A 25803-nucleotide genomic window follows, 5' to 3' on the forward strand; every position below is an offset into this window, starting at 1 on the left:
TTTACTGTTATTTTTACTCTAGTGTTAGTTTGACAAAATTAATTTTAGTTGAGAAAAAGTATATTGCTTTTAGTCGACTAAAAGTAAATTAGTCAAACAGTCAAAGTCAGATGGATATCTTGTTTAACATATTGATATGCACAGAATATACCATACTTCTAAACTATTACAGTATACTAACATGTACAATAATCATGTACAATAATCAGCCAAACCACATGTAGTGATTACTGAACATAAAATTAAGAGTATATGTAGAAAGGATTTACTCCAAAAGATCTTGGTCAGATAATGGCAGCTTTGGCCTGTCATCACAGTTTTCTGGCCTTCTTCAGCATGCCTTTTACCAAAGAGGGTTGGACCAAGCAGCACACATTTAATTTTTGCATAGGGTTTGTAAAGAATGAGGTCATTATGCACTGCATCTGATTTATCTGACCATGAGCAAATTTTAAAATTATTCTCTGATATTTTTTTCTCCAGTAACTGAAAAGTACTGCTTAAAATAATACTAAAAATAAAATTCAAACATTATTATATCTGTACCGTTGAATTAGTAAATTCAAAAATAAGGATACTTACTTTAGGATACCTACATTTAAACATACCCTTAAAAACTGTTTTTATAATAAAACACTTTTAAAAATTTGTTTTACCAGAGAATCACTCTGTTAGGTTTGCAACATTTGCTATTGTAAGATTTGTATATAGTACATCGTTAGCCTCGGTTTTTAATTTCAACAAGTATTGCCGTCACTGCCACTGTGACCGTATGTGTAAGTGGATGCATGCGAGGTGGTTTCTCCCTTAAAGAACGAATGCAAAGCTTCCACTCCTTTATCAGGACTGTGTTGGACACTGTATTAAAAATGAATACAGTGATCCCTTGCTGTATCGCGCTTTGACTTTCGCGGTTTTGCTCTATCGCCGGATTTTATATGTAAGCATATGTAAATGTATATTGCGGATTTTTCGCTGATTCGCGGATTTCTGCGGACAATGGGTCTTTTAATTTATGGTACATGCTTCCTCAGTTTGTTTGCCCAGTTGATTTCATACAAGGGACGCTATTGGCGGAATGGCTTAGAAGCTACCCAATCAGAGCACGTATTACATATTAACTAAAACTCCTCAATGCTATAAGATATGCCTCCTGCGCGGTGCTCGATTGTTTGCTTGTCTCTGCCTCTATCTCACCCTCTCTGACATTCTCTGCGCCTGACGGAGGGGGTGTGAGCAGAGGTGCTGCTTGCACAGAAGCTGTTTGCCTAGTGGATACGGACGCTCCTCTAAGAAATGCCGCTTTATCGAGGTGCGTCCAAAAGCACACTTATTGATTTTTTGATTGTTTGCTTTAATCTCGCGCTCTTTCTCTTTCTCTCTCTTTGGGACGTTCTCTGCGCTTGACGGAGGAGATGTGAGCAGAGGGGCTTTTTGCACAGAGGCTGTTTGCTTAGAAGATACGGACGCTCCTGTAAAAAATGCTGAAAGGCTACCTTCGCATTGATCCCTTCATTGCCGCTGCTTTATCGCGGTGCTTGCATACTTAAAAGCGCAACAGCCCTATTGATTTTTCATTGTTTACTTTACTCCCTCTCTGACATTCTCCGCTCCTTACGCGCACTTTGAAGAGGAAGATATGTTTGCATTCTTTTAATTGTGAGAAAGAACTGTCATCTCTGTCTTGTCATGGAGCACAGTTTAAACTTTTCACTAAAGGGTGTTATTTCATGTCTAGAGGGCTCTAATAATGTTAAAAAACGTATTTAGAAGGTCGTAAACAGGTTTTCTATGCTCTAACTGCGAAAATATTAGATTTATAAATAAAGAATCCTACTTCGTGGAAATTCATTTATCTGTCTGGAGCGGATTAACCGCGATAAACAAGGGTTTACTGTATAACTGTGCGGAGAATATTTATAAACAGTGTGGGAGAGTTTCTAAGGGCTTAAAATATATAAAAATAATCATACAAACATATGGTTTCTACTTCGAGGATTTTCACCTATCGCGGGGGGTTCTGGAATGCAACCCCCGCGATCGAGGAGGGATTACTGTAATCCCCCTGTTACTTCATCTGATGTAACAATTGTGTGACACTACAAGCTAAACAGTTAAAACTCACATCTGAGGCTCAGCGCATCTCATTGTGTCCTCAAAGCTGCACAAATCTGTTTTTTAAGTAACTCCTAATATTCCCGTTTTCCTCAATCGCACTTGAAGCTTTATTATTACAAGGGTGAACCAAGGCCACAGTTAACCGTATTGGCATTGGGCAAGTTGCCACTTTGATAACATTACACACCTTGGCATGAATCTCAAGATGGCGCACCTCTAGACACCCCTTGTGTCTGTAGTGTTCTTTCCTGTGAGCTTCATTCCACATGGCTTACGTTTAATGCTGGCCCATATTTCTGAACGCTGTTTTTGCCCAACAATCGTATTAGCCGACATAGCGGAGCGAAGTGAAGCAACATTCTTGCTGACATGATTATTTCTTGATGGTGTCCAAACAACTGTTAGCCAATTACAAGCGGGAATACAAGATTTTAAAATTGCACTACAGCATTCATGCTCGTTATTTGCTGGCGGATCATGTCATGTGTGACAGAGATGTGCAAAGAGCTTCACAATGCTCATTGTCCAGCTGTCAGTAATATTTTTCATCAAAAATTATTTTGATAACATAGTTTTCACCATTAAAGGTGCAATTTTATTTAGTTTTTTTGTTTTTATCATAGAAAAAATGTCGTTGAAATTTTTCTAACACATGTACACAAACCCCTGCATTGTCATTAGTGCTCCTCTGATAGAAAATGTTGTACTTTACAATATTTCCACCAAGCATTCTTATGCCTTTACCTGTATATCTTTTCCACTGTTCTCTTCTCCTTTCAATCAATATTTCCACCACTTTACCCAATTTTTCTGTCAAACTTCCAATATTCTAATTCTCAATCTTTATACTCTCCCCTTCACTCCTCTTTACTTAACACCTCTTCTTTATCTCCCTTGCTATACAAAACCAGTTTCCCCAGAGTCCATCAGGTTTCGGACCTTCATAAAATGAGTTTCCCCCATTCCCCCAGTTTTGTTTGACATAGGCAGGTTTTCACTGGGTATTATATACACCAGCCATGCATTGTAAATCTCTTTATCATCATTTGGGGAAATGGAGCAGAAATGTTTAAGGTTTGATGCCCTTTATGATGTCAACCACTTTTAGTTACCTTTTATGACATTCAACAGAGATGGTGCCCTTATTCTAAATCCTGGTCACAGGGGTAGAGATAGAAGTGTACAGGAGATAGAATAAATATTGTAATAATAATATGACTGAGATATTTTTTTCTTGGTCTCTTGGTCTGGAACCCCTACAGATTTTATTTTTTTCTCCAGCCTTTGGAGTTTTTTTGTTTTTCTGTCCACCCTGGCCATCGGACCTTACTTATTCTATGTTAATTAATGTTGACTTATGTTTATTTTTTATTGTGTCTTCTATTTTTCTATTCATTTTGTAAAGCACTTTGAGCTACATTTTTTTGTATGAATATGTGCTATATAAATAAATGTTGATTGATTGATTGTATTTTAAAGGGTTAAATAGTTATACCGTGTTTTAATGCTCTCAGCCATTCTCTCCGAGAGGCATCATCTGGTGCAAATAGGTATAGAATTCCTTCATTATAGACAACCTGGAAAACACAAGCACGTTGTTAATAAAATTTTCTTTTTAGCACGATACTGGGATCATTTACCAAACATTCATTGTAGAACTTGAACATTTATTCAAATGAAATATATTGCCTTACTGCAAGGTCTTGTACATTATGTACTACTGATAATGATTTGGAGTATTACACTAGGGGGCACTCTTGTAACACTTTTAAACTAAAAATAAAGATGCCATAAGTTATTCTTGGGAAAGAATTATTAGAGACAAATAATAGATTGGTAAAACAAATTAAAAATATAAAGTACAAAATAGAAAAAATAACAAATGTAAACTCCTCTGGGACTTTCTTAGATGGTTTTCTGTCTAATAAGTGGGATGACTTTCCAATCACCCATCTTATTACTCCATATGTCAGGCATGTCCAAAGTCCAACCCACGGGTCAATCATGGTCCAAGGTCAGATTTTATACGGCCTGCGCCTTCTATCTTAAAATGCATTACTTATGGCCCGCCAGCACAGTCAAACTGAATAAATAAATCATACAAATTCAAAATGCAATTTCTCTTTTTATCTTATGGTGGGATCACCACTCTGTAACAGTTATACAGTGGTTAAAGTTCCCTTGTAACTGTCTTGCTGTGTGAAATTTGCTCTGACCCTTCAACTGTCATGGCTACAGCAAGTAAAAAAAGGAAAATTGATAATGAAATATTTTTTCACTGAAAACCAAAACAACTGTGTTTGCCTAATTTGTCATGAGTCTGTTGCCTTGCTTAAGGAATATAACATAAAGATACACTACGAGACAAAACATGCTATTGCATACGACAAGCTATCAGAGAGTGACTATGCTGAAAAAGTAAAGTATCTTCAAGATAGCTTAGCCACACAGCAGCAGTTCTTTAGGCTGACCCACAAGTCAAATGAAAACATCACAAAGGCAAGCTGCAAAGTGGCAATGTTAATTGCTACAACGTGGCAAACCTTCTACCGAAGGTGAGTTTATTAAAGAGTGTGTTATGAAAATAGCACAAAACTTTTGCCCCAAGAAGAAGACAGTTTGCTACTGTTTTCCTAGCTCGTAACACTGTGGCACAGAGAACGAAAGAGTGGATTAAAGGCCAGAAGTCCACATGACCGTCATCATCAAATTCTTTCAAGAGAACCCTGAATACAATGAGGACTGATTGACGTCATTTATTTTAGGTAGAATGCCTAGAAGGGGCTGGGCAGTCTCGTGGCCTGGAACCCCTGCAGATTTTATTTTTTTCTCCAGCCATCTGGAGGTGTTTTTTTTTTGCTTTTTCTGTCCTCCCTGGCCATCGGACCTTGATTTTATTCTATGTTAATTAATGTTCCCTAATTTTAATTCTTATTTTGTCTTTTTTCTCTTTCTTCATCATGTAAAGCACTTTGAGCTGCATTATTTGTATGACAATGTGCTATATAAATAAATGTTGTTGTTGTTGTTGCTATCATCAGATATTACATGACAACTGGGACACGGGACAATGAATTAATCTGTGATGAAAGCCCAGACGCATCAGACACTGCTCAGTTACAAATTTTTTTATAAGGCATCGATGAAGACATGGACATAACAGAAGAGATGCTTGACTTCCAAAGTCTTAAAGGGCAAACAAGAGGAACCGATTTATTCCTTGCTGTTTGCTCAGCCATTGATGATATGAAACTACCCTGAAGTAAAGTTACTGGTATTAGTACTGATGGCGCACCTGCCATGGCTGGTGAACAAAGTGGATTGTCCATGCTGATCTGTAACATAGTCAGCGAAGGAGGCAACGCTATTAAACTTCATTGTATCATTCATCAACTGGTACTTTGCACTAAACATCTAAGTTTTGATCATGTTATGAAACTGGTGGTAAAGGCAATTAATTTAATTCGCTCTAAAGCCCTATACCACCGCCAGTTTCAGCTGTTCCTGCTTAACATCCAGGCTGAATATGGAGATGTAATATATCAGAATGACGTGAGGTGGCTCAGTCAGGGAACCGCACTACTGAGATTTTTCTCTCTTAGAAGGGAAATTGGACAATATTTGGCTGAAAAGGGAAAACCGATGCAAGAACTATCAGATACTGAATGGATGGCAGACTTGGCTTTTTAGGTTGACATAACAAAGCATCTGAATGTGCTGAACATCAGCTTTCAAGGACAAGACGCCAACTATATGCACACATCAAGGCTTTTGGAACCAAGCTGCAACTTTTCACACTTGTCACAAATGGAGTCCGGCACCACACGTTTCCCAGCTCTGCAGGGGAGTTTAATGACCACTTTCGGGATTTTGCCATAATTGAACAGGACATGTTGCTGTTCTCTTCTCCCTTAAGCGTGGACCCTGATGATGCTCCACCTCACCTGCGCTACAGTGTGACAAAAAATGGTGCAGCCGACACCAGCATCTCTCTCTCTTGTGCATATTTACCGGCAACTGAATAAAAGCAGGTTTCCAGAAATGCAAACATTTGCAAAGAAAATGCTGAGCTTGTTTGGCTCCATATATTTGTGTGAGCAGACTTTCTTTGTTATGAATACGAACCGCTTGAGATCAAGACTAAGTGACTCCCATTTATGTGACATTTTGTGCATGTGAACCACTGCTCTCGAACCAGACCTGCCCTGTGCACTGAAATTCAGATCTCAGTATCACCCATCGCATTAGTGACAATAAGTTACCTGTTGCTCAGTCATCAGAATTTTATTTTGCCGAGTTTCTGAGTGTTTTGAATTTCTGTTAGAAATTCAGATAGCTTATGCATACAGGGGGTCCTCGGGTTACAACGTCTTGACATACAATGTTTCGAGTTTACAATGCTCACTCCCATAAAAACTTAAAAAAATTGAGATGTGAGTGTTTTGGCTTACGCTGTCAGCGTCATACTTACAGATGACGTGGGCGAACTAGCCTCCTTAAGAACTCGAGGTTAAATATTATGACCAAATAGTATGGCCAAACTTCTGAAACACTGAAAAGAGTAACATTTATGATGATCAAAGTTGTTGTAAATTAGCAGGCAGTTAATTTCAACTTTAAAAACCTTGTTCTGTTTCATCCCACAAATGCTCAAGGGAATTACTATCCAGTGAATGAGGAGATCACTGTATTAAACTAAATATACTTATGTTCCTGATACTACTCCAGGGCTTTCTTAACCTTTTGCCATTCACCAATAAAATGTTGAAAAAATAGACTGCTGCTATGAAGTTACTCACCTTTATAAAAGGGAAAACACTTAAAAAAATATTGAGAATGTTGCTCTTTTTCACAGGAAGTCCATATATCATCAGTCTTGACTTATCTAAATTATGACCAATCATAGAATGCTTTTTATTTGACTCAATTACACAGACTTAGAAAGATTAGCAAATTAAAAAATAATATGTGTTCATGAAAGCCTAATTGGGGAATACATCGTCTAACAATACAATATATACAATTATAATATATCCTGTATGTGGCTGTTATTTAGGTTAACTCGAAGCATATAAAGAGAAGTGGCCCAAATATTAACAAATGTTTTTTTCTACCTTGACCTGCATGGTATGCTTATGTTCACCATCTACCAAAAGAAATAACACACATTACTAGCTTGTATTATGAACACAAATAATTATTATTAACTACAGATACCACCACCTCTAAATACTTCTTTTTTTCTTTTACAACTTATCTACCTATCAATTTTCTGTCAGTTTTTTTTCCTTTACAGGATTATGGGAACATGGACAGTAACAGCCAAAAGTGAAAAGCAAAACTTGGACAGGAAACTACTGCTTTGAATTGAAACTCATATCCACCCAAACTAATATTTACTAATAAAGATTAAGAGTCGCTAATTAATGCAAGAAGTGCAAAGGTTTTTAGTGTGCCACTGTGATCTATAAGGGCTATTCATACACATAATTTTATTTACAATGAGAATCTAAATGACAGGGTGAATATGACAGGGAGACAAGATGAGTCAAGTGTTACATAGTGCTGAAATGCTGATGTGCCATATTGGACACGATCAACATTATGGCCATGGTCAACAGCTATTTGAAGGTTTCCCAAGCAAGCAATCTTTTCAGTAATCATGCTTGTCAACAAACCAATTGTACTCATGTTTGGAGGTTGCATGTTAAAGGTATAAAAATAAAAAAAAAAGCTGTATGAAACTCCAGAGCTTACCTACAGACGGATGGAAGACATCGCTCCTGCCCATGCCTAGGACAATGTTTTCCTACAATCTATCAAAGACTGGACAAGTGCTGATGACAGGAAACCCAGATGGCATCATGCTTTGGTCAAGTATAGCTCTTCTTTGACTCTTATATTATTGTGAGTATTAAAACAATATTAAACAGAAGCAAGTATAATCTTCTGTTAGTGTTACTGATTCTTTTGATTACCATCATACCACTAGGGAATGATATGTATATGTATATAATACAGTACATATCCTTTAATAGAGCTCCAGGTGTCCAATGACCTTCTTATAGAAGATGACCCTTTCCACAGAAGTGATATGCAGTGGGGGATGTCCACAATCGACTCTTTTGTCTTGGTATTAAGGGACAAATTGTTATCCCCACCTACTACTGCTGTATTATCGGCAAGAAGTCCAAGATCCAGTTACAGTGAGGTGTTAACCTGTAACTTATACAAGTTTGATGTATAGTTAATTGCATTATTCAGTATTATTATCGAAAAATTATTATTATTTCATGACAATATAATTACATGTGTACTTTAAAAAGATTTCAAAGTTACGAAAACAGCAAACAACAAAGAAGGGTCTGGGTCTAATTACATATCTTGAATAAATACTTGCAACAAACATAATGGCAAGAGTCTATGTACAAGCAAATGAGCAAAGATAGGATCAAAGTGACATTTACGTAGTGAAAAATGCAAATAACTTTTCATACAAGTGGTATTTCTACATGAGAAAAAATAAAGATTTATCTGTTTACATGCTATGATCTGGGATTTCCAAATTTATCTCCCTGTCATTTACAATGTAAACTGAAGGAATGCTGTACTGTCAGTTTTCCACATTATTATTCTATGATTAAACCAAAATGAGACCGGAGAAAATTAAGGTTAAAGTACTCATATGTTAAGAAAAACACCCTAGATAGGATGCTATGCATTGTAGGGTGCAATAGATAGATAGATAGATAGATAGATAGATAGATAGATAGATAGATAGATAGATAGATAGATAGATAGATAGATAGATAGATAGATAGATAGATTAAATGACTAAATAGCAAGAAAATTAAAAAGAAAGAAAACTTCAGACTTGGCAGTCCCAGTCCCAGTGAAGTATTATGCAGGCATATTCTTCTTGGCTTATTGGAGCATCCATTATGTTTGTTGACACGCTTCTACTGAATAATTCATTTGCTGAAAGTACTCAGTTTTAGTGTGTCAGAGAGAGCATGTGCAGCAGTTTTTGTAATGGCACTCCGTTTTGTTTTAACTCTGTCCTTCGCTATTACCTCCAGGGGGTCCACAGTGCATCCTATAACTGAGACTGCCCTTTTAATTTACATTATTGATTCCGTGGGTCTCTCTTGAAGTGATGTTACCAGCCCAGCTCACCACAGTGCAGAAGATCTCACTGGCCAACACAGACTTATAGTGAAGGATGCCACTACCCACATTAAAGGAACACGGTTTCCTAAGGAAAAACAGCCTGCTCTACCTTTTCTTTTATAGGTCCTCAAGATCTACAAGCTGTACAAGCTAGTGTTGGCAAGAACAGCTTAAGCCTAAGTGCTGTCTGAATAAAAGAGTGCTCATAAGTAGAATTTTCTACCAGGAATCCAAAATTATTCATTTACAGTGGCAGGTATCAGCAAGGGAGCAACATCTACTAAAGATTTAATTTTCTTGCCTATTACAGTATAAAGTATAAAAAAGAAGTGGCACAAAAGTTTTTTAATTGGAAGCATACTTTTAAATGATAGAAGAAATAGGTCTGTAATTATTTTCAAGTGGCCACGATAGGTCAGTGTGGCCAAGAGACTTTTTGGTGTTTTTGTAATGTATTCCTGACACCAGAAGAAGTGTCAGATTGGGTCTAATCTGCAGGACACACTGGATTCAGAGTCAGGAGAAAATAAATGACAGATCTAGGCTTTAGCAAAAAGAAAAAACAATCAAAAAGACAAAGAATTTAACAGTTGAGGAACTGCGTAACTTAAGATAAACAGATTGGCTGCTAGAGTAGATAGCATTCCCAAAACGTGTTAAGGTAATCCTGGAAAAGAATATACCATATATATATATATATTTATTTGTTATTGGCAACCATACTTTAAGGCTTTATTGCATGCCTTTATTTAATAATACTACAAATATATCTCAGTACATGCTGTTTTTGTGGAATGGCTTACATTAATTCACTGATGTACTGAAATATTTGTCTTTCCTGACTATGTAATACCTGTTTGCTTTACCATCTTACTTCCCAAAGACAAAATTTATGTCACTGTAAATCAGGCACTTCTACCATGGCAAAAACCGGCATTTAAGCCTTCTGTCTGTCAAGTTCTTTAACCTACCACTTTTTTCACTGAGAAAAAGGGTAATATGTAAGGTAGAGCTCAGAGAGAGCAACCATACGAGTAATGTGATCCTGGGATTACAATTTAAGTGAAGGAAAGGATTGTGGTTTGTCCTGGAAGAATGACATGAATGTATATTTCTGGCCAGTAAATGAGCTGTCTCAAACATTAAAGGAAAGAATTCATTACTCCATTAGAGTCACATTTGACAGTGTGCTTGAATACATTCATAAATAGGGATTCATCTGGAGACCCACTTTGTTTTTTTATCTCTTGCATTTTGTCCTTTTAAAGTGTAAATTCTGCTACAAGAAAACTTAGATCAGAACCTGAACCTTTAAATGCTTCATATCAATTCACATATTCAGGTATTATGGGTACATAAAAGTCTATTCGAAATTTTTATTTTAAAAATCCAACTGATGCTTAAATAGAATCTCTCTAACTAGTCTTATTTAAATATACTTAATGCAGGGTGTGGACGCGGCCCGGACACAGACAGGCAGACATGTTGTAATCCACCACCACACGTTTATTTACAAAGTTCTATGTACAATAATCAAGTGCACACAAACCCCAAACACAGTCCTGGCCACACAATGCCTTCCTCTTCGGGCCGCCTCCACTCTCTTTCCTGCTTTGTCCTGCTTCCACCCGACTCCAGCCCCGAATGAAGGGAGATGGCCCCTTTTATTTCACCCCGGATGAGCTCCAGATGTTTCCCGGCAATCCTCCCTGGACACACCCCAGTGTGGCGGAAATGCCGGCTGTTCTCCCGGAAGCTCTCCGGGTGTCCTTCTTCTTCCCCAGCACTTCCTGGTGTGGCGAAAGTGCTGAGGTCCAGGGTCTCCAAGGCATTGGGGCGCCCCCTGGCGGTGACCACAGGTCCCTACAGGGTTGGGCTTCCAAGCCCTCAACCCATGGCCACCAAAGCAACCAGGATGGCGGCCCCCATGTGATCCAGGGTGGGCGTAGACCCTCTTCCGGTCTTTCAAGGCGTCCCGGCCGGGTCGTTGCCCCTGGCATCCCTGACAAGGGATAATCAATATTGAAACAAACATTCAAGCTAAATGATCCCAATGACTTAACGCCAGTTGCTCTTACTTCATATATATTGAAGACCTTTGAGAGTCTCGTCCTAAATCAGCTACAACCCCTGGTTTCAGAACACCTGGATCCTCTGTAATTTACCTATTAGACACATATAAGGGAGGATGCTATGATCTATATAATCCACAGAGTATGCTCCCACTTGGACAAAGCTGACTCCACAGTCAGGATAATGTTGTTTGATTTTTCCAGTGCCTTTAACACCATTCTGACTCATTGACTGGGGAAAAACCAAAATGGTTTTGCATCTTGATGCCCCTAACAAAATTTGGCTTGAGTTCCAAATAGTCCACATGATGCTTCAGCTCGACATGCATAATCTGTTTTTGCCTGGACAGCAGGAAACAATGTCAAAATCTCACATTGCTTATGTTGCAAAATCGACATGTGCGGTCATCCAGTTGTATGCTCACAATGTCCCAAATACATGTATTTTTACGAAAATATTTTTAAATAATTCACTAGTGGAAAAGGCTCTCATAAAGTAAAATGGAACACAATCAGACAAGTATTTAAATTGTAGACCCACCTCCGACTATTGTAGTTATATTCATATGCATGTGTGTCACACATGGGCGTCGGAGGACTTCTCTAAGGGCCAGGGAAAGGTACACAATAGTATGCTGAGACGAGAGGGGGGCTACCGCTGACCTTGTCCTGTTCTTCCTCTTCCTCCTCAGCTCAGAGAAACCGCCCAGCAAGGGCACTTAACCTTGCCCCTTACGGAAATACCGCTATAAAGGAAGTGCCGGCAAAGAGAAAGATGGTTTCTGCCGGGATATTGGAACGAGTTGCACCCCAGAGCCCTTGATTTTTGAAAGGAAAGATTATTGTGAAAGAAGTCCCTGTAGGGGACAGCGCTGAAGTGCTATTTTTGTTACTTTTGTTTATTTTGTCTGTTCATCTCGTGACGATTAAACGGGACGGCCCAGTTGGTGTCCCAACATTCTGACTGTTTCCAGTCTGTCCTTCCACTGCCTGACCAAAATGTGACACAAATAACATGAGATTTTTTTAATGGACATTTTTGCAGTTGTTCAGCATTGCTCACCTTACATTTATATTGTATCAGACACTTTTTTTGATTTCCATTCTGCATGAAAACATGAAATTAAAATTTTTTGTCAGCCATCACTACTGTAAAAACTAGATGATGTAAGTAACATATAAAAAAGACATTTTTGGGCGGAGTATTCTTATTACAATATTATAACAAAACTACACATACTGCATGTGAGAATACAACTTAATAAATGACATGTGAATCTAGCACAAGTAGCGTTTTCTTTTGTTCAGTATTAATCCCCGCCCACCCTCATTGAAGCCCTTTGTTACACAAAGTTTGTTATCTCTGCTCTCCATGAAATCATAAAATTAAAATAGTTTCTTACTCATCACACCACAAAAAATATGGGGTAACAGATAAAAAACTGTATTGTTTTTGGATGTAGTATTCCTTTAAAACTAAACTGTACATATTTATTTTTAGAATTTATTGAATTAGGTTTATCACTTATGTTTCAACATTCTGTCTTGCATATATATTTTATTTCATTTCCTGTTATATTTGAAGTTGCTGTATTGGCATATTTCGCTCACAAAAAGAAGTCCAGTTAAGAAGAATTAATTAAATTGAGTAAAGTTGAGCATTTCCCATTAGAACTGATGCTTTAAAAATAATTATACCATTTTTGTTACTTTGCAGCATTTGAATCAATTTATGGATCCAAAATAATTTATTACAAAGAGTATTGTATAAAAAAGTGAATACACATGAATAAAACTGAAGAAAGTTTTAAGCGTAATTCTATCTAATACGACAGTTTGTTGGCTTTACATTATACTGTTTCTTAAAATGTGTGACATCAAATAAATTTAAAATAGAATGTGTAATTCTTAAATAAATATCTTCTGTATGCATCTCTGAAATATGACCATTTAAATGACTACTACATAATTTGTCCTCTGAGGCTTAGGCCTACCTTTTAACAGGGATGGACAGGGATTTTTATGATGAGTGACCATTCTCCATCCAGTGACACAAAACCTCTAATTTTTAAAAATGTATTTATAGGATTGGAGAATATAATTCCTGATGCTTTGCACTGTGGTTGACTTAAGTGGGATTCTGTTGGTGGCTACTAGGGTTAGATGCCCTTAAGACCTGTCTTTAGTTGTGATCCTCAACATTCCTGGGTGTTTTAGCCTTTAAACCACAAGACACCATCAGCTGAGGCACTACAGGTTAATCAGATATGGGTTTGTGTCTAAGAGCTTTTGATTTTTCCTACAGCCCAGATGGTGTCTCCTCTTTTTAACCACAACCAGTGGCTGCACTTTTCAGCAGCATCAGAAAGTGCTTTTACTGCTTTCCTTTGGGGCTGCACTCTGATCCCTAGCTCCTTAAAAAGCCTTACAGTTGGAAATATCTACAAAACTTCTGCCTCCCAGCTTCACTTGGATGAATCTTTACATTCCAGACACAATTTTGTACTTCTACTGCGAAGTTCAAATAACTCAGCTTTTTCCATTCATAGGGCTCCTCTACTGGCTTCTCCCATAGGATTGTAAGTTCTATGATGAAAACACTCTGGCTGGGTTTAGACCAGAGGATCTGTTTAGTTTCAAGTTGGTCTTAGCAGTTTTCACTGGAAAGATGAATCTCTGGCCTAAGTCCATGCTGCTTTTTACAGTCTTTGGCTGCATTTAATGGGCATGGTTTATGGTAATTTAGATCAAACCATCTGCTAGTAACTATAGTTTAATTATTTTGGATGTTTATGATGTGTCATTGTGCCTTGCAACATTGTCTGGCCCAGGGTTGATGTCAGCCTTGAATCAATACTTGTAGAATAGTACAATACTTCCCATAAGCCTGCATTGAAATAAATACAGACAGAAAAATCAGGGTCTTAGAAAAATGTAATATATACAAGTAAATTGAACCCAATGTTATGCAGCAAAACATGCTATAAGCCATTACTATATATGTGTTTGGTAGTCATTGCCATATAAAAGATAAGGATAAATGAGGTCAGATACAATTAATATACTAAATGTACCTGGAAAGGGTACTGCCTTTCTAGTGGAGTTGGTTCTTCAAGATTAACAGCAGCAACACAGCGAATTCTTTCAATCAAAATCGATCCTTTCTTGCTTCCTTGTTTCTAAACAAAATGACATTATTACTTTATATAAATAATATTTCAAATGCTTGCACATGCTTTGCTGCTAAAGTTTTATCTATGCAGGAGACTTAATAATCCATCCATCCATTATCCAACCCGCTATATCCTAACTACAGGGTCATGGGGGTCTGCTGCAGCCAATCCCAGCCAACACAGGGCGCAAGGCAGGAAACAAATCCCTGGGCAGGGTGCCAGCCCACCGCAGAGACTTAATAATGCATGAAGCAATTCTGAGCTGTAGTCCTTCTTTAAACAAATCACTGGATTAGCATTAAAAGTGACAGTATCAAACACAATGTTAACCAGATACTGTACATGTGTAACAGTGAAAATTAAAGGCAAACACACATAATAAGGCACTTCATATTAGCATCTTCACTGCTGTATTACATTAATAAAGCCATTTTATTGGAGTCCACATTCAATTCCCTGCTAATACTGAATTTACTGTAGTTCTAACCATTATTTGCTAATAATGCTTGTGTTCCCAAAACAAAAAAAAATGTCTGTAAAAGTATTGCCTCCCTTGGAAGTTTTCACATTTTGTTATTATACAACATTGATTCACAGTGGATTCAATCTGGATTTTTTTACACTGATGAACAGAAATAGACTTGTTAATGTCAAAGTGAAAAAATTATCTGCACCATGATCTAAGTTAATTACACATATAAAACACAAAATAATTGATCATATACATTTTCCCCTCATTTTAGTGGTTAGTAGATGCACCTTTGCAGCCGTGACAGTCTTGGAGCTGTGTAGACAGGTTTCTATTGACTATGAACATGTGTACACTGCATTTTCTCCCTATTTTTCTTTATAAAACTGCTTAAGCTCTGTCAGGTTGCATGGCTATCATGAGTAAACAGCTTCATTCAAGTCCAGCCACACATTCACAATAGGATTCAGGTATGGACTTTGACTTGGTCACTCTAGGACATTAATATTATTACAATATTTTGAAGCCATTCGTGTGTAACTTTGCCTTCATGCTAGGGGTTTTGATCTGCTGGAAAACAAATCTTTTCCAAAAGTACAGATTTTTTGTGACTGTATCAGATTTTCCTCCAGGACTTCTCTGTATTTTGCAGTGCTCATTTTACTCTCAAACCTCACAAGCCTTCCAGGGCCTGCTGCAGGGAAGCATCCTTACAGCATAATGCTGATAACACCATGCTTCAAAATGGTGATGGTGTGTTTTTGATAATGTGCAATGTTTGGCTTATGCCAAATGTGGTGTTTAGTCTGAAAGTAAAAAGGCTCCATTTTGGTCACATGAGATCATAGACCAGTGTTTCCCAAATGCGGTCCTGGGGACCCCCTGTGGCTGCAGGTTTTTGTTTCCAACCACATTCCTAATCAGTGACAACACCCGATAACACTGCGCTCTTTTAATTAGCTGGGATTATTTTTTTTATTTATTTTACATTCAGAAATGCACAGCAGCATGATTTTTATATTTATAGGACATTTATATATATTTCCGCTTTTGCTATAGATTTAAACGCTTAACTCTCTTTTGTTGATTTCATTATACATTGCCCTTTCTCTGTGCAGTTTTTCCCCTTTGTTGTATCTTAATAATGACAATTTAAAACAAGCAGATCAGACACCCAGGCAAACGGCAATGAATAATCAAAGACTGCAACTACTTTAGAGTCAGACCCACTAATTAGTAAATAATAGATTAATTAAACAATGAGAACACCTAGAAAAGTAGGATGAAAATACTGTTAAAAAGAAAAAAATGCATTATTCCTATATAACTGCTTGGTACATTTAATATATTTTTTTTAGCAAACTTAGTTTTCTAATTTCTATATTGTTCCCTAAACACAGAACTTGGGAAATATCAGTTCACTTAATCAGCCCAGGAGTTCAATTAAAAGCAGAAGCTGGTTGGAACAAAAACCTGCAGTCACAGGGGGTCCCCATGGCCGAGTTTTGGAAGCACTGCCATAGACTATTCTTCCAGATGACTTAAGTGTCACGTATGTGCATTTAGGCAAACTCTCTATGTGTTTTTTTAACAGTGAACTTCTGTATGCCAATGCCCATTTAAGCTGTGGCTGGTGAAGTGCCTGGACAACAGTTGTTGTATTTACAGTCTCTTCAATCTGATCCAGTGTAACTTGTAACTCCTTCATATTTGTCTTAGTTGTCTTGGTGACTTCCCTCACAAGTCTTCATCCATCCATCCATCCATCCTCTTCCGCTTATCCGAGGTCGGGTCGCGGGGGCAGCAGCTTAAGCAGAGAGGCCCAGACTTCCCTCTCCCCGGCCACTTCTTCCAGCTCTTCTGGGAGAATCCCAAGGCGTTCCCAGGCCAGCCGGGAGACATAGTCCCTCCAGCGTGTCCTGGGTCTTCCCCGGGGCCTCCTCCCGGTTGGACGTGCCCAGAACACCTCACCAGGGAGGCGTCCAGGAGGCATCCTGATCAGATGCTCGAGCCACCTCATCTGACTCCTCTCGATGCGGAGGAGCAGCGGCTCTACTCTGAGCCCCTCCCGGATGACTGAGCTTCTCACCCTATCTTTAAGGGAAAGCCCAGACACCCTGCGGAGGAAACTCATTTCAGCTTTTATGGACAGAATTTCTAGGCGCAGCCAGGGTGTTGAAGGGGTCCGGTTTGGTGGACTCAGGATTGGGTCACTGCTTTTTGCAGATGATGTTGTCCTGTTTGCTTCATCAGGCCGTGATCTTCAGCTCTCTCTGGATCGGTTCGCAGCTGAGTGTGAAGCGGCTGGGATGAGAATCAGCACCTCCAAATCCGAGCATGGTCCTCAGCCGGAAAAGGGTGGAGTGCCCTCTCAGGGTTGGGGGAGAGATCCTACCCCAAGTGGAGGAGTTCAAGTATCTCGGGGTCTTGTTCACGAGTAAGGGAAGAATGGAGCATGAGATCGACAGGCGGATTGGTGCGGCATCCGCAGTAATGTGGGCTCTGCATCGGTCTGTCGTGGTGAAAAAGGAGCTGAGCCGTAAGGCAAAGCTCTCAATTTACCAGTCGATCTACGTTCCTACCCTCACCTATGGTCATGAGCTATGGGTAGTGACCGAAAGAACGAGATCGCGAATAGAAGCAGCTGAAATAAGTTTCACAAGTCTTCTTCTTGCTCAATCACTCAGATTTGGTAGATGGCCAGCTCTAGACAGATTTACAGCTGTACGATACTCTTACATTTCTTAATGATTAATTTACTGGACTCCAGCGGATATTTAGTGACTTGGATATTTTAATGTCTTCATTTCCTGACTTGTGGTTTTTCTATCACCTATTAATGAATTAAGTTCCAAGGGGGAAATACTTTTAATTGGCACTGTACTGTTTGCTTTATTTTCTTCTCTTTTAATGCCCTTTTTTCAGGCACTTAAATACGCTACATACAGTATATTGTTGTATGTTGATTTTCTGTTTTATGATTTTTTATCTTACAATTACATTTTGTGGTTGTATTGCAATTGTATCAGTTTAATTATATATATATATAAATACTGCATTAAAATAAATATAATTACAAATACCTATTTCAATTATCTTATTTGATACTTTTTGAAAATAGTAATTTTATCCTTCTTTCCGATTAAGGACTGTTTTATACATCATTACATTCCTCCATAATATCATAATAAAAACACTGAATTAAAAGATGAGTATAGTAAGCTGACAAACGTTTAAAATAAAAATACAAGCCAGGAAATTAAGGTAGCAGAATTGGACAAGATAAAGAGTGGTCATTTAATCAGCCAAATGTCTGAACTAGGAAGTCAATGTCAAAGATTGACATTGGATAAAAATCCACTAAGACACAGGGTCAACATGCATACTTCACATGGACTATGACTGGGCACAGGATTCAAACACAGGATGCTGTAGTGTTAACCACTATGTGCCTCTGTGCCACCCAATGAACATTACATTTTAGGAAAAAAAAAATGTTGAGTGTGATTTACAAGTAAGAGTTACATTGCAGCACTGTATTTTATATTTGATTAAAAGATAAGTGGTGTTGTCACTCATAAAACTGCCCTAGTCGGTCAGGTTTTTCTATCTCATTGCTTTTTCTCACACTCTCTGCACAATATTCACACATTTACACACTGTAATAATTTATCTGTCACTTATAACTGATTTCAGCTTGTTTGTATACCTTATTTAAAAAGACTGATGAGCGTCAAGCAGCATATATTTGTTTACTTAAAGCCTTTGTTTCTAGTTCCTCAAACTTTACTCTTTAAACTGCCCCTTGGCTACATGATTTTAGTGTATAGAACATTAAATTCTCATTTTTACCTGGCTTTGATTTCCTTCCCCTATTTGACTGTTTCATCCTGGTTCCTATTTTGAATGATCTGTGTGATACCCCTTTCCTTTATGATTAACTTTTACTAACATTGAATCTTTCTCTAAACAATATTACTAGGAATTCTCATCTCTCTAGCAAAGGCTAAACCATTGAGAAAAATGGTCGAACCAAAAGAGTTGAAGATTCAGGGTTGGCTGATGATAAAGTTGCACTACAACATTACATAAAAACTTCTTTGTCACGATTGTATGTTTAAATAATGCATACATTTTCAAATACAAATTATAAACATAGAAATTATAAAAATAAATATAACAATAGGCTAAATTAAGTTAAATAAATACAAATGCAAAACAAATGCAATCTATTCTATTGCATAGAAAGAATATTAAAAATGCTTAAATTCCAGTCACTTTTACTTAATGAAAACAAAATCACATAAACTTAAATTACACATTACATCATATAAGAGTTTTGTAACAAGACATTAGCTGACATTACAACCATATACATGGTCATTAAAGGGTAATATAGAGTGTTCTATAACCTATGCAAACACCACCTTCAATTTCTGAAATAAAACACATTTAGAAAGACACATGAACCAGAATAGTAAGTCCAAACAGGTCTTATTCTATTCAGAACTGGCATCTTACCCTTTTATGAACATTGAAATATGAAAGCTCTGTTTCCGTCAATCTGAAGAATCTTTCTTTGCATATTTTTCTTCTTATAATTCTGTTTTGCAGAGACATTTTGAGGAGAATTCCTTCAATAATAGGTGTTTCTGCCATCTTTAATAAAACAACAATTATAATCAATTTAATGTTTAAAGTACCAGCAACAGGTAAATCTAGAAATACTTCTTTATGCCAAATATTGTAACTATAGAGAAAAATAAACTGTTAATGTGATAAATAAGGATCACGGAGAAAAAATAAAAAGTAAAAAATAAATTAATAGATAGTTAGCAACTAAATCTACTCAGGCTGCCCCATCAAACATTGCTTACTTCGATTAATTAATTTCGTTCCCTGATTTAGACATGAAATTACCTTCCCTGTTCATCTTAATGCTGAATACTTTTACTTTAGAGACACTGGTATCACCCTTTCTCTTTACAAGTGGTTCTTCATCCGAATTTATCTTCCTCTAGATTCAGAAATTAGCTTAATGATAGCCCTTGAACTAAAGTCAGAGCCAATCAACCCATTAGGCGACATAGGTGGCTGTTTAGGGCACCATCATCTGAGGGATGTCATTTAGGTAAGTGAAGGGGCACATACTCCAGGCACCATTTAGGTAAGATATGGGGCACAGCTTTATCATATGAGTTTTCACCTGTTCTTCATTTTTCTAAATATTTCATACAATACTGTAAAAGGATAAGCAGCAATAACTAACATATTGTAACAATATTCTCAACGCAGTTAACCCAATTCTGGACTACAGGAGGCCAACATCTATCCATGAACCTTACCAGAGATGTGTAGCAGTCAATTGTAGGGTCCATGATTTAAAGTGAGGTTGCTGGATCTGGGAGACAGTAGCACTATTTTCTGAACGACTATACTACCTAGAAAGATGCTAATAAATGGTGGCGTTAGGATTGTGTTCCTTTTCATTTTCTCACATCTTACTGAATATACAGTGCTTCTTTTTCAAATCTGGATTTTTCATGGTGAGAAATACATTTCTGATATTATTTTTGTGATTTTTAAATGTTCTGAGAATATTTTAATTATTTCAAGTCTTGACACATGCATTTTGGTAGTGTTTTGTGTACTTTCGCAAGCCTAGAACAATCAAAAGTAGCAATGGGTGACGTTACCTTTGCAATTTTATTAAGATCAGAGTTACACAGTTCTTAGATGTCCAAGAGTTGGGATACACTGAAAGGTTTTGCCTGAAGTTAACAATCTTTTCAGTGATGATTTAGAAACTTCACTGCAGTTTATTTGACTCTTATTTTTTTTTTGGGTTAGAGTATTGAGTTTTGTTCTCTTTAGTAAATAGCGAGTTTGGTGCCTTCCCATGCTAGTATTTGGACAGTGAATTTTTGGTAATATCCATACTACTGACTGCACTAAAAATTTTCTTTCTAGCTTTTCCATCCTGATCACAACATCACTTATGAAAAACAGAAATACAAAATAGTGGTTGGGAATTTTTTTTTCTTAGAAAATCGCACTGATAATGTTACTATAATAATGGTAAAATAATAAATAACTAATTAAAAAAAATATTGAACATTATCTGAATGATTCTGGCACAATGGTTGTAGAGAATAGAATAACCATTAAAGAAAACAAGAAAAGGAGTTATTGAAAACAAAAATAAATTACTATTGATTTATTGAGACAGTGTTTTATAATATGGCCACCATTATAGCACACACTGCATTACATGCGCATGTGCCATAGCAATACACACCATCATAATGATAACTATATAAGACTAGCTGTGTAAGCCCATGCTGGGTCCTAGAAACTACTGAAATTGCTAGAAAAAAAAAACTGAAATGTAGAGATGTCATGTAATTGAAAGGTGCTACTCTGGGCATCTCTCTCCTTGGAGGATTTTATTTACCGACGTGCTCACATCACTTATGCATTAGCAGCGGGAGGAAAAGTAAAAGGGATATTATTTTGCTGATGTTAGTGGCTAAGCGACTTTACCTTTCTTCTGAAGTTTCATTTTGCAGATGTGCTTGCCTCGCTTGTGTATTAGTGGCAGGAGGATAAGTAAAAAAGATTTTAGTGTACTGGCCCGGCCTGGCTAAGCGAGTTTCCTGTTTCCTTAGAGGCAGAGCTCTTACTCCGACTCCACCTCTCACTTCCGGGCCAGACAGACACACACACTTCCACACATAGACATTTTTATATAAGATTGTTCATGATGTCGTCATCAAGAAGGTAACAAAAAAAAAAAACAAAGAAATTGCAATACTTAAACTTCTAGAATGTCAAAAAACAGTAATATACAGTATGTGTATCATCTTAGATATCCGCAAACTGGACCTTCCCGGTTATTGTTCCTCTGAGGTTTTAGACCATTTTAGACTGGTTTAAGGGTTTGTCAGCAACTAATATCACATTCATGATGCCATTTTTACATCTGTATGGCTGTCATTTTCCATATTACATCAGACTGACCACAGTGTCTTGTGATACAAGTAAAACATCCTGCCAAGGCATTTTTGGAGTGACATAAGGACAATACAAACAAGCCATGGCCAACATTATCTTACAAGCCCTATAAAGGCAGCATAACAGACACGGTAACTTGACAACCTGCTTATACTGGCACATTTATATTCTGTTATTGTCTTCTTGTAAATTTGATTACTTCTTCTCTGTGTAAAGTGTTTACTTTATAATAATAATAATAATAATAATACATTTTATTTATACAAGGCGCCTTTCAGAGAACTCAAGGACACCGAACAAACAATAAATAAATAAAAGACACAATTATAAACAACTTAAAACATCAGAAAATCTAAAAATTAAAACCAAACAAAACCACTATAATCAGGAGGAAGAAGAAAAAGCCATTTTAAACAAATGTGTTTTAAGTTTACATTTGAAAGATGAATATGATTTGATATTTCGGAGATCCGCAGGTAATGAGTTCCAGTGCTTGGGAGCAGAACGGCTGAAAGCTCTGCTCCCCATGGTGGTTAGACGGGCGGGAGGAACGGTCAGATGGGTGGAGGAAGAGGATCTAATGTTACGGGAGGGAATGGCAACATGTAGAAGGTCAGACAGATATGGAGGTGCGAGGTTATGGATGGCCTTAAATGTTAGTAGTAGAATCTTCAAATCAATACGAAACTTGATCGGGAGCCAATGAAGCTGCTGCAAGACCAGAGTAATATGGTGAAAAGATGGGATTCCAGTGATGATACGTTCTGCAGAATTCTGGGCTAACTGAAGCTTATGAAGAGATTTATTAGGGAGACCAAAGAGGAGTGAATTGCAGTAGTCCAGCCGAGAAGTGACAAGACTATGAACAAGAATGGCAGTAGTATGAGGCGTGAGGGAGGGACGAATGCGATTAATATTACGTAAGTGGAAGTAAGCAGACCGGGTGATGTTATTAATGTGACATTGGAAAGACAGAGTACTGTCAAGGATGACACCCAGACTCTTGACCTGAGATGATGGGGAAACAACAGAGTTATCTATACTAATAAAAGGCAAAGCCCTCACTCACTCACTCACTCACTCACTCACTAATTCTCCAACTTCCCGTGTGGGTGGAAGGCTGAAATTTGGCAGGTTCATTCCTTACAGCTTCCTTACAAAAGTTGGGCAGGTTTTATATCGAAATTCTACGCGTAATGGTCATAACTGGAAGCAGTTTTTCTCCATTTACTGTAATGGAGATGAGCTTCAACGCCGTGGGGGAGTTTCGTGTGACATCATCACGCCTCCCACGTAATCACGCAGTACATAGAAAACCAGGAAGACCTCAAAAAGCGCTGAAGAAAACATGCATTATATAATTGAGAAGGCAGCTAAACAATAAGAAGCGAAGCGAAAGTGACATATACAACCATATTCATGAGTTCTGCTACTCGAAACAAAGCACGATGTAAACCTACACTTTAAATTAAGTTCATAGACAGGCTGCGCTGGCGCTTGTAATTTAGTGCCTGCCCATATAAGGCCGTCCGTCAGCGGCAATCCAATAGCAAACTGCCACGGGTAAATATTCACGGGTGAAGGACTGTGCTTATGGAGAGGAAGATGAGATGGTCAGGGTGGTGTTTGACACAAACTCAGCGAAACTGCGAGAGAAAGTTTTAAGTGCCAGGACTAAGGTAACATTAAATACAGCCATGGACATAGCACGAGATGGCACCAGCACAGCTGGGAACCTTCGATGCATGTACACCGAGTGGCTCACGGAACTGACGCAGTGCACAGATAAAAGCAACAGTTCCAAAGAGCGCTGAACAAAACCGAATTACACAATTGAAAAGGCAGCAAAAATATGAAGCGCCTCATACATACAAGCATATTCATAAATCCAACTACTGCGAAACAAAGCACACGTTGGAAAAGTCAATGTCCCGCTAAAGGAAGACAGTGTAAAAAACCGTGCATGCAGTGTGTCAGGTCTCAGATAAAGAAGAAGACGAGCTGTTTATTGATGCAGTAAGAAACGAATCGATGAATGAAACCTGTCATCTTTACAACGATTGACAAACACGGAATGTAACTTGAACACAACACATCCTACAAATACGAACCTGATTGAAAGAAATAATGATAATCAAATCCTTGATGACAGCAACACTCAGTAACACTCACAAAACAAATACTGTATATTGACAGTCATGTTACGCTATTTTTAAAATGTTCCCTTTTCTTTTCTAGCTTTTTAACACACTACTTCTCCGCTGATACGCTGGTATATATATATATGTATATATATATATATCCCGATCTACATACTCAATAATGGATACTTTATTCGCCATCAATGATTGTTTTGGTAAAGCCATACTCAGTGTATTCATTAGATGAACGGTAAAAAGTAAGAGCGAGGGGAGGATGACTTATTGAGGCATGCAGGCTGTAGTGCGCCAACTCTATCTGAATTGCGATCACATTTGAAAAATATATCTTTTCAAGTTCTATTTAGTCCATATGTGTCAAACTCAAGGGCAGGCCACATCCGCCCGGCGTAATTATATCCGCCCGAGATCATTTTATATACTGTATTATTGTTATTAAAGCCCGGTATATGAAGCGCTGGTAACACAATAAACTACAGATCCCATAATGCAGCGCTTCAGCTGCCTTGCCAACAGTTACCGCGTAATCAAGTCTACCTTAAGATGCTGCAAGTTATTGCGGCTAGCTCACACGATGCTGAAGAGAAAAGTTGATTCTGAAAATAGAGCCTTTAAAACCGATGGGAGGCTGAGTATATGTTTACTGAACCCGTGTGTCTCATTTGTGGAGCTAATGTGGCTGTAATTACAGAATTTAATCTAAGACGGCACTATAAAACAAAACATCAGGGTAACCTGAAAGACCTGAATGCAATGCAGAAGATACAGAAAGCAGAAGAATTAAATAAGAATCTGACACTTCAGCGGACGTTTTACCGTGCACAATCACAAAGTGATTTCAATTGAGCTGCTTTTATGGGAGACACAACCACTTGCCCCACTTTCCCTGTTGCCAAGTAATGTTAAACCAAGTCGTCACTACGGTGTTCCCAAATACGCACTTTGCTGATAAACTGAGCGCACTGAGTTTGCACGGCGCTTTGGTGACTTTGAAGAACAAAAAAAGTCCGTCTACATGCGGCTCGAACCTTGTGCATGTTTGGTAGCACATATCTGTGTGAGAAGCTCTTCTCAGTGATAAAGACTAACAAAACAGCACACAGGAGTCGCCTCACTGATGAGCACCTGCAATCCATCCTGAGAATCTCCACAACACAGAACCTCACACCAAACAGAAACGAACCTGTGCCAAAAAGATGCCAGGCGTCCAGCTCTAAAATGACATATGAGCAAAGACAACTGAATGATTTGATTTGTTATTGCTGAAAGGAACACATTTTATTTATATTTCCAGGTTTTGTTATGCAGCATGTTCATATTTGAATTTGTATAATTTTGACAGGATATATTTTTATGGAGAGCAAAATCTTTTGGGATATTTAAAATCTAAGTTTATTTTTATAAAATATAAAATTACATAAGAGTAAAGAAATTTGAATGTTTGTTCTTTTAATGTTTACTTTATTTCTAACTTGTATAATTTAGACAGGATATATTTTTATGGAGAGCAAAATATTATAAGTTGTTTAAGGTTTGAGTTGATTTATTCAGGAATAATATTCCTGTCTGTTTTTACCATTCCTACCAAAGATATTTCTGTCGACTAAATAAAAATTCCTTCTATTTAA

The 25803-nt window shown here is 37.6% G+C and overlaps 1 protein-coding gene across 3 annotated transcripts in view; it reads right to left on the reverse strand.

Moving 5' to 3' along the window:
• The window catches only part of LOC120523606 (cytoplasmic tyrosine-protein kinase BMX-like), a 167563-nt gene that overhangs the window by 134207 nt on the left and 7553 nt on the right, over positions 1-25803 (reverse strand). For all 3 annotated transcript variants that reach the window (XM_039745051.1, XM_039745050.1, XM_039745052.1), the window contains exons 2-4: positions 19524-19661; positions 14435-14539; positions 3614-3695 (exon numbers count right to left, since the gene is read on the reverse strand). In XM_039745051.1, coding sequence (XP_039600985.1) covers positions 3614-3695; positions 14435-14539; positions 19524-19661 — 325 coding nt within the window. The remainder of the gene's footprint in view (positions 1-3613; positions 3696-14434; positions 14540-19523; positions 19662-25803) is intronic.

This window comes from Polypterus senegalus, chromosome 2, assembly GCF_016835505.1.
Source record: "Polypterus senegalus isolate Bchr_013 chromosome 2, ASM1683550v1, whole genome shotgun sequence".
In the NCBI taxonomy this organism is placed as follows: Eukaryota; Metazoa; Chordata; class Cladistia; order Polypteriformes; family Polypteridae; genus Polypterus; species Polypterus senegalus.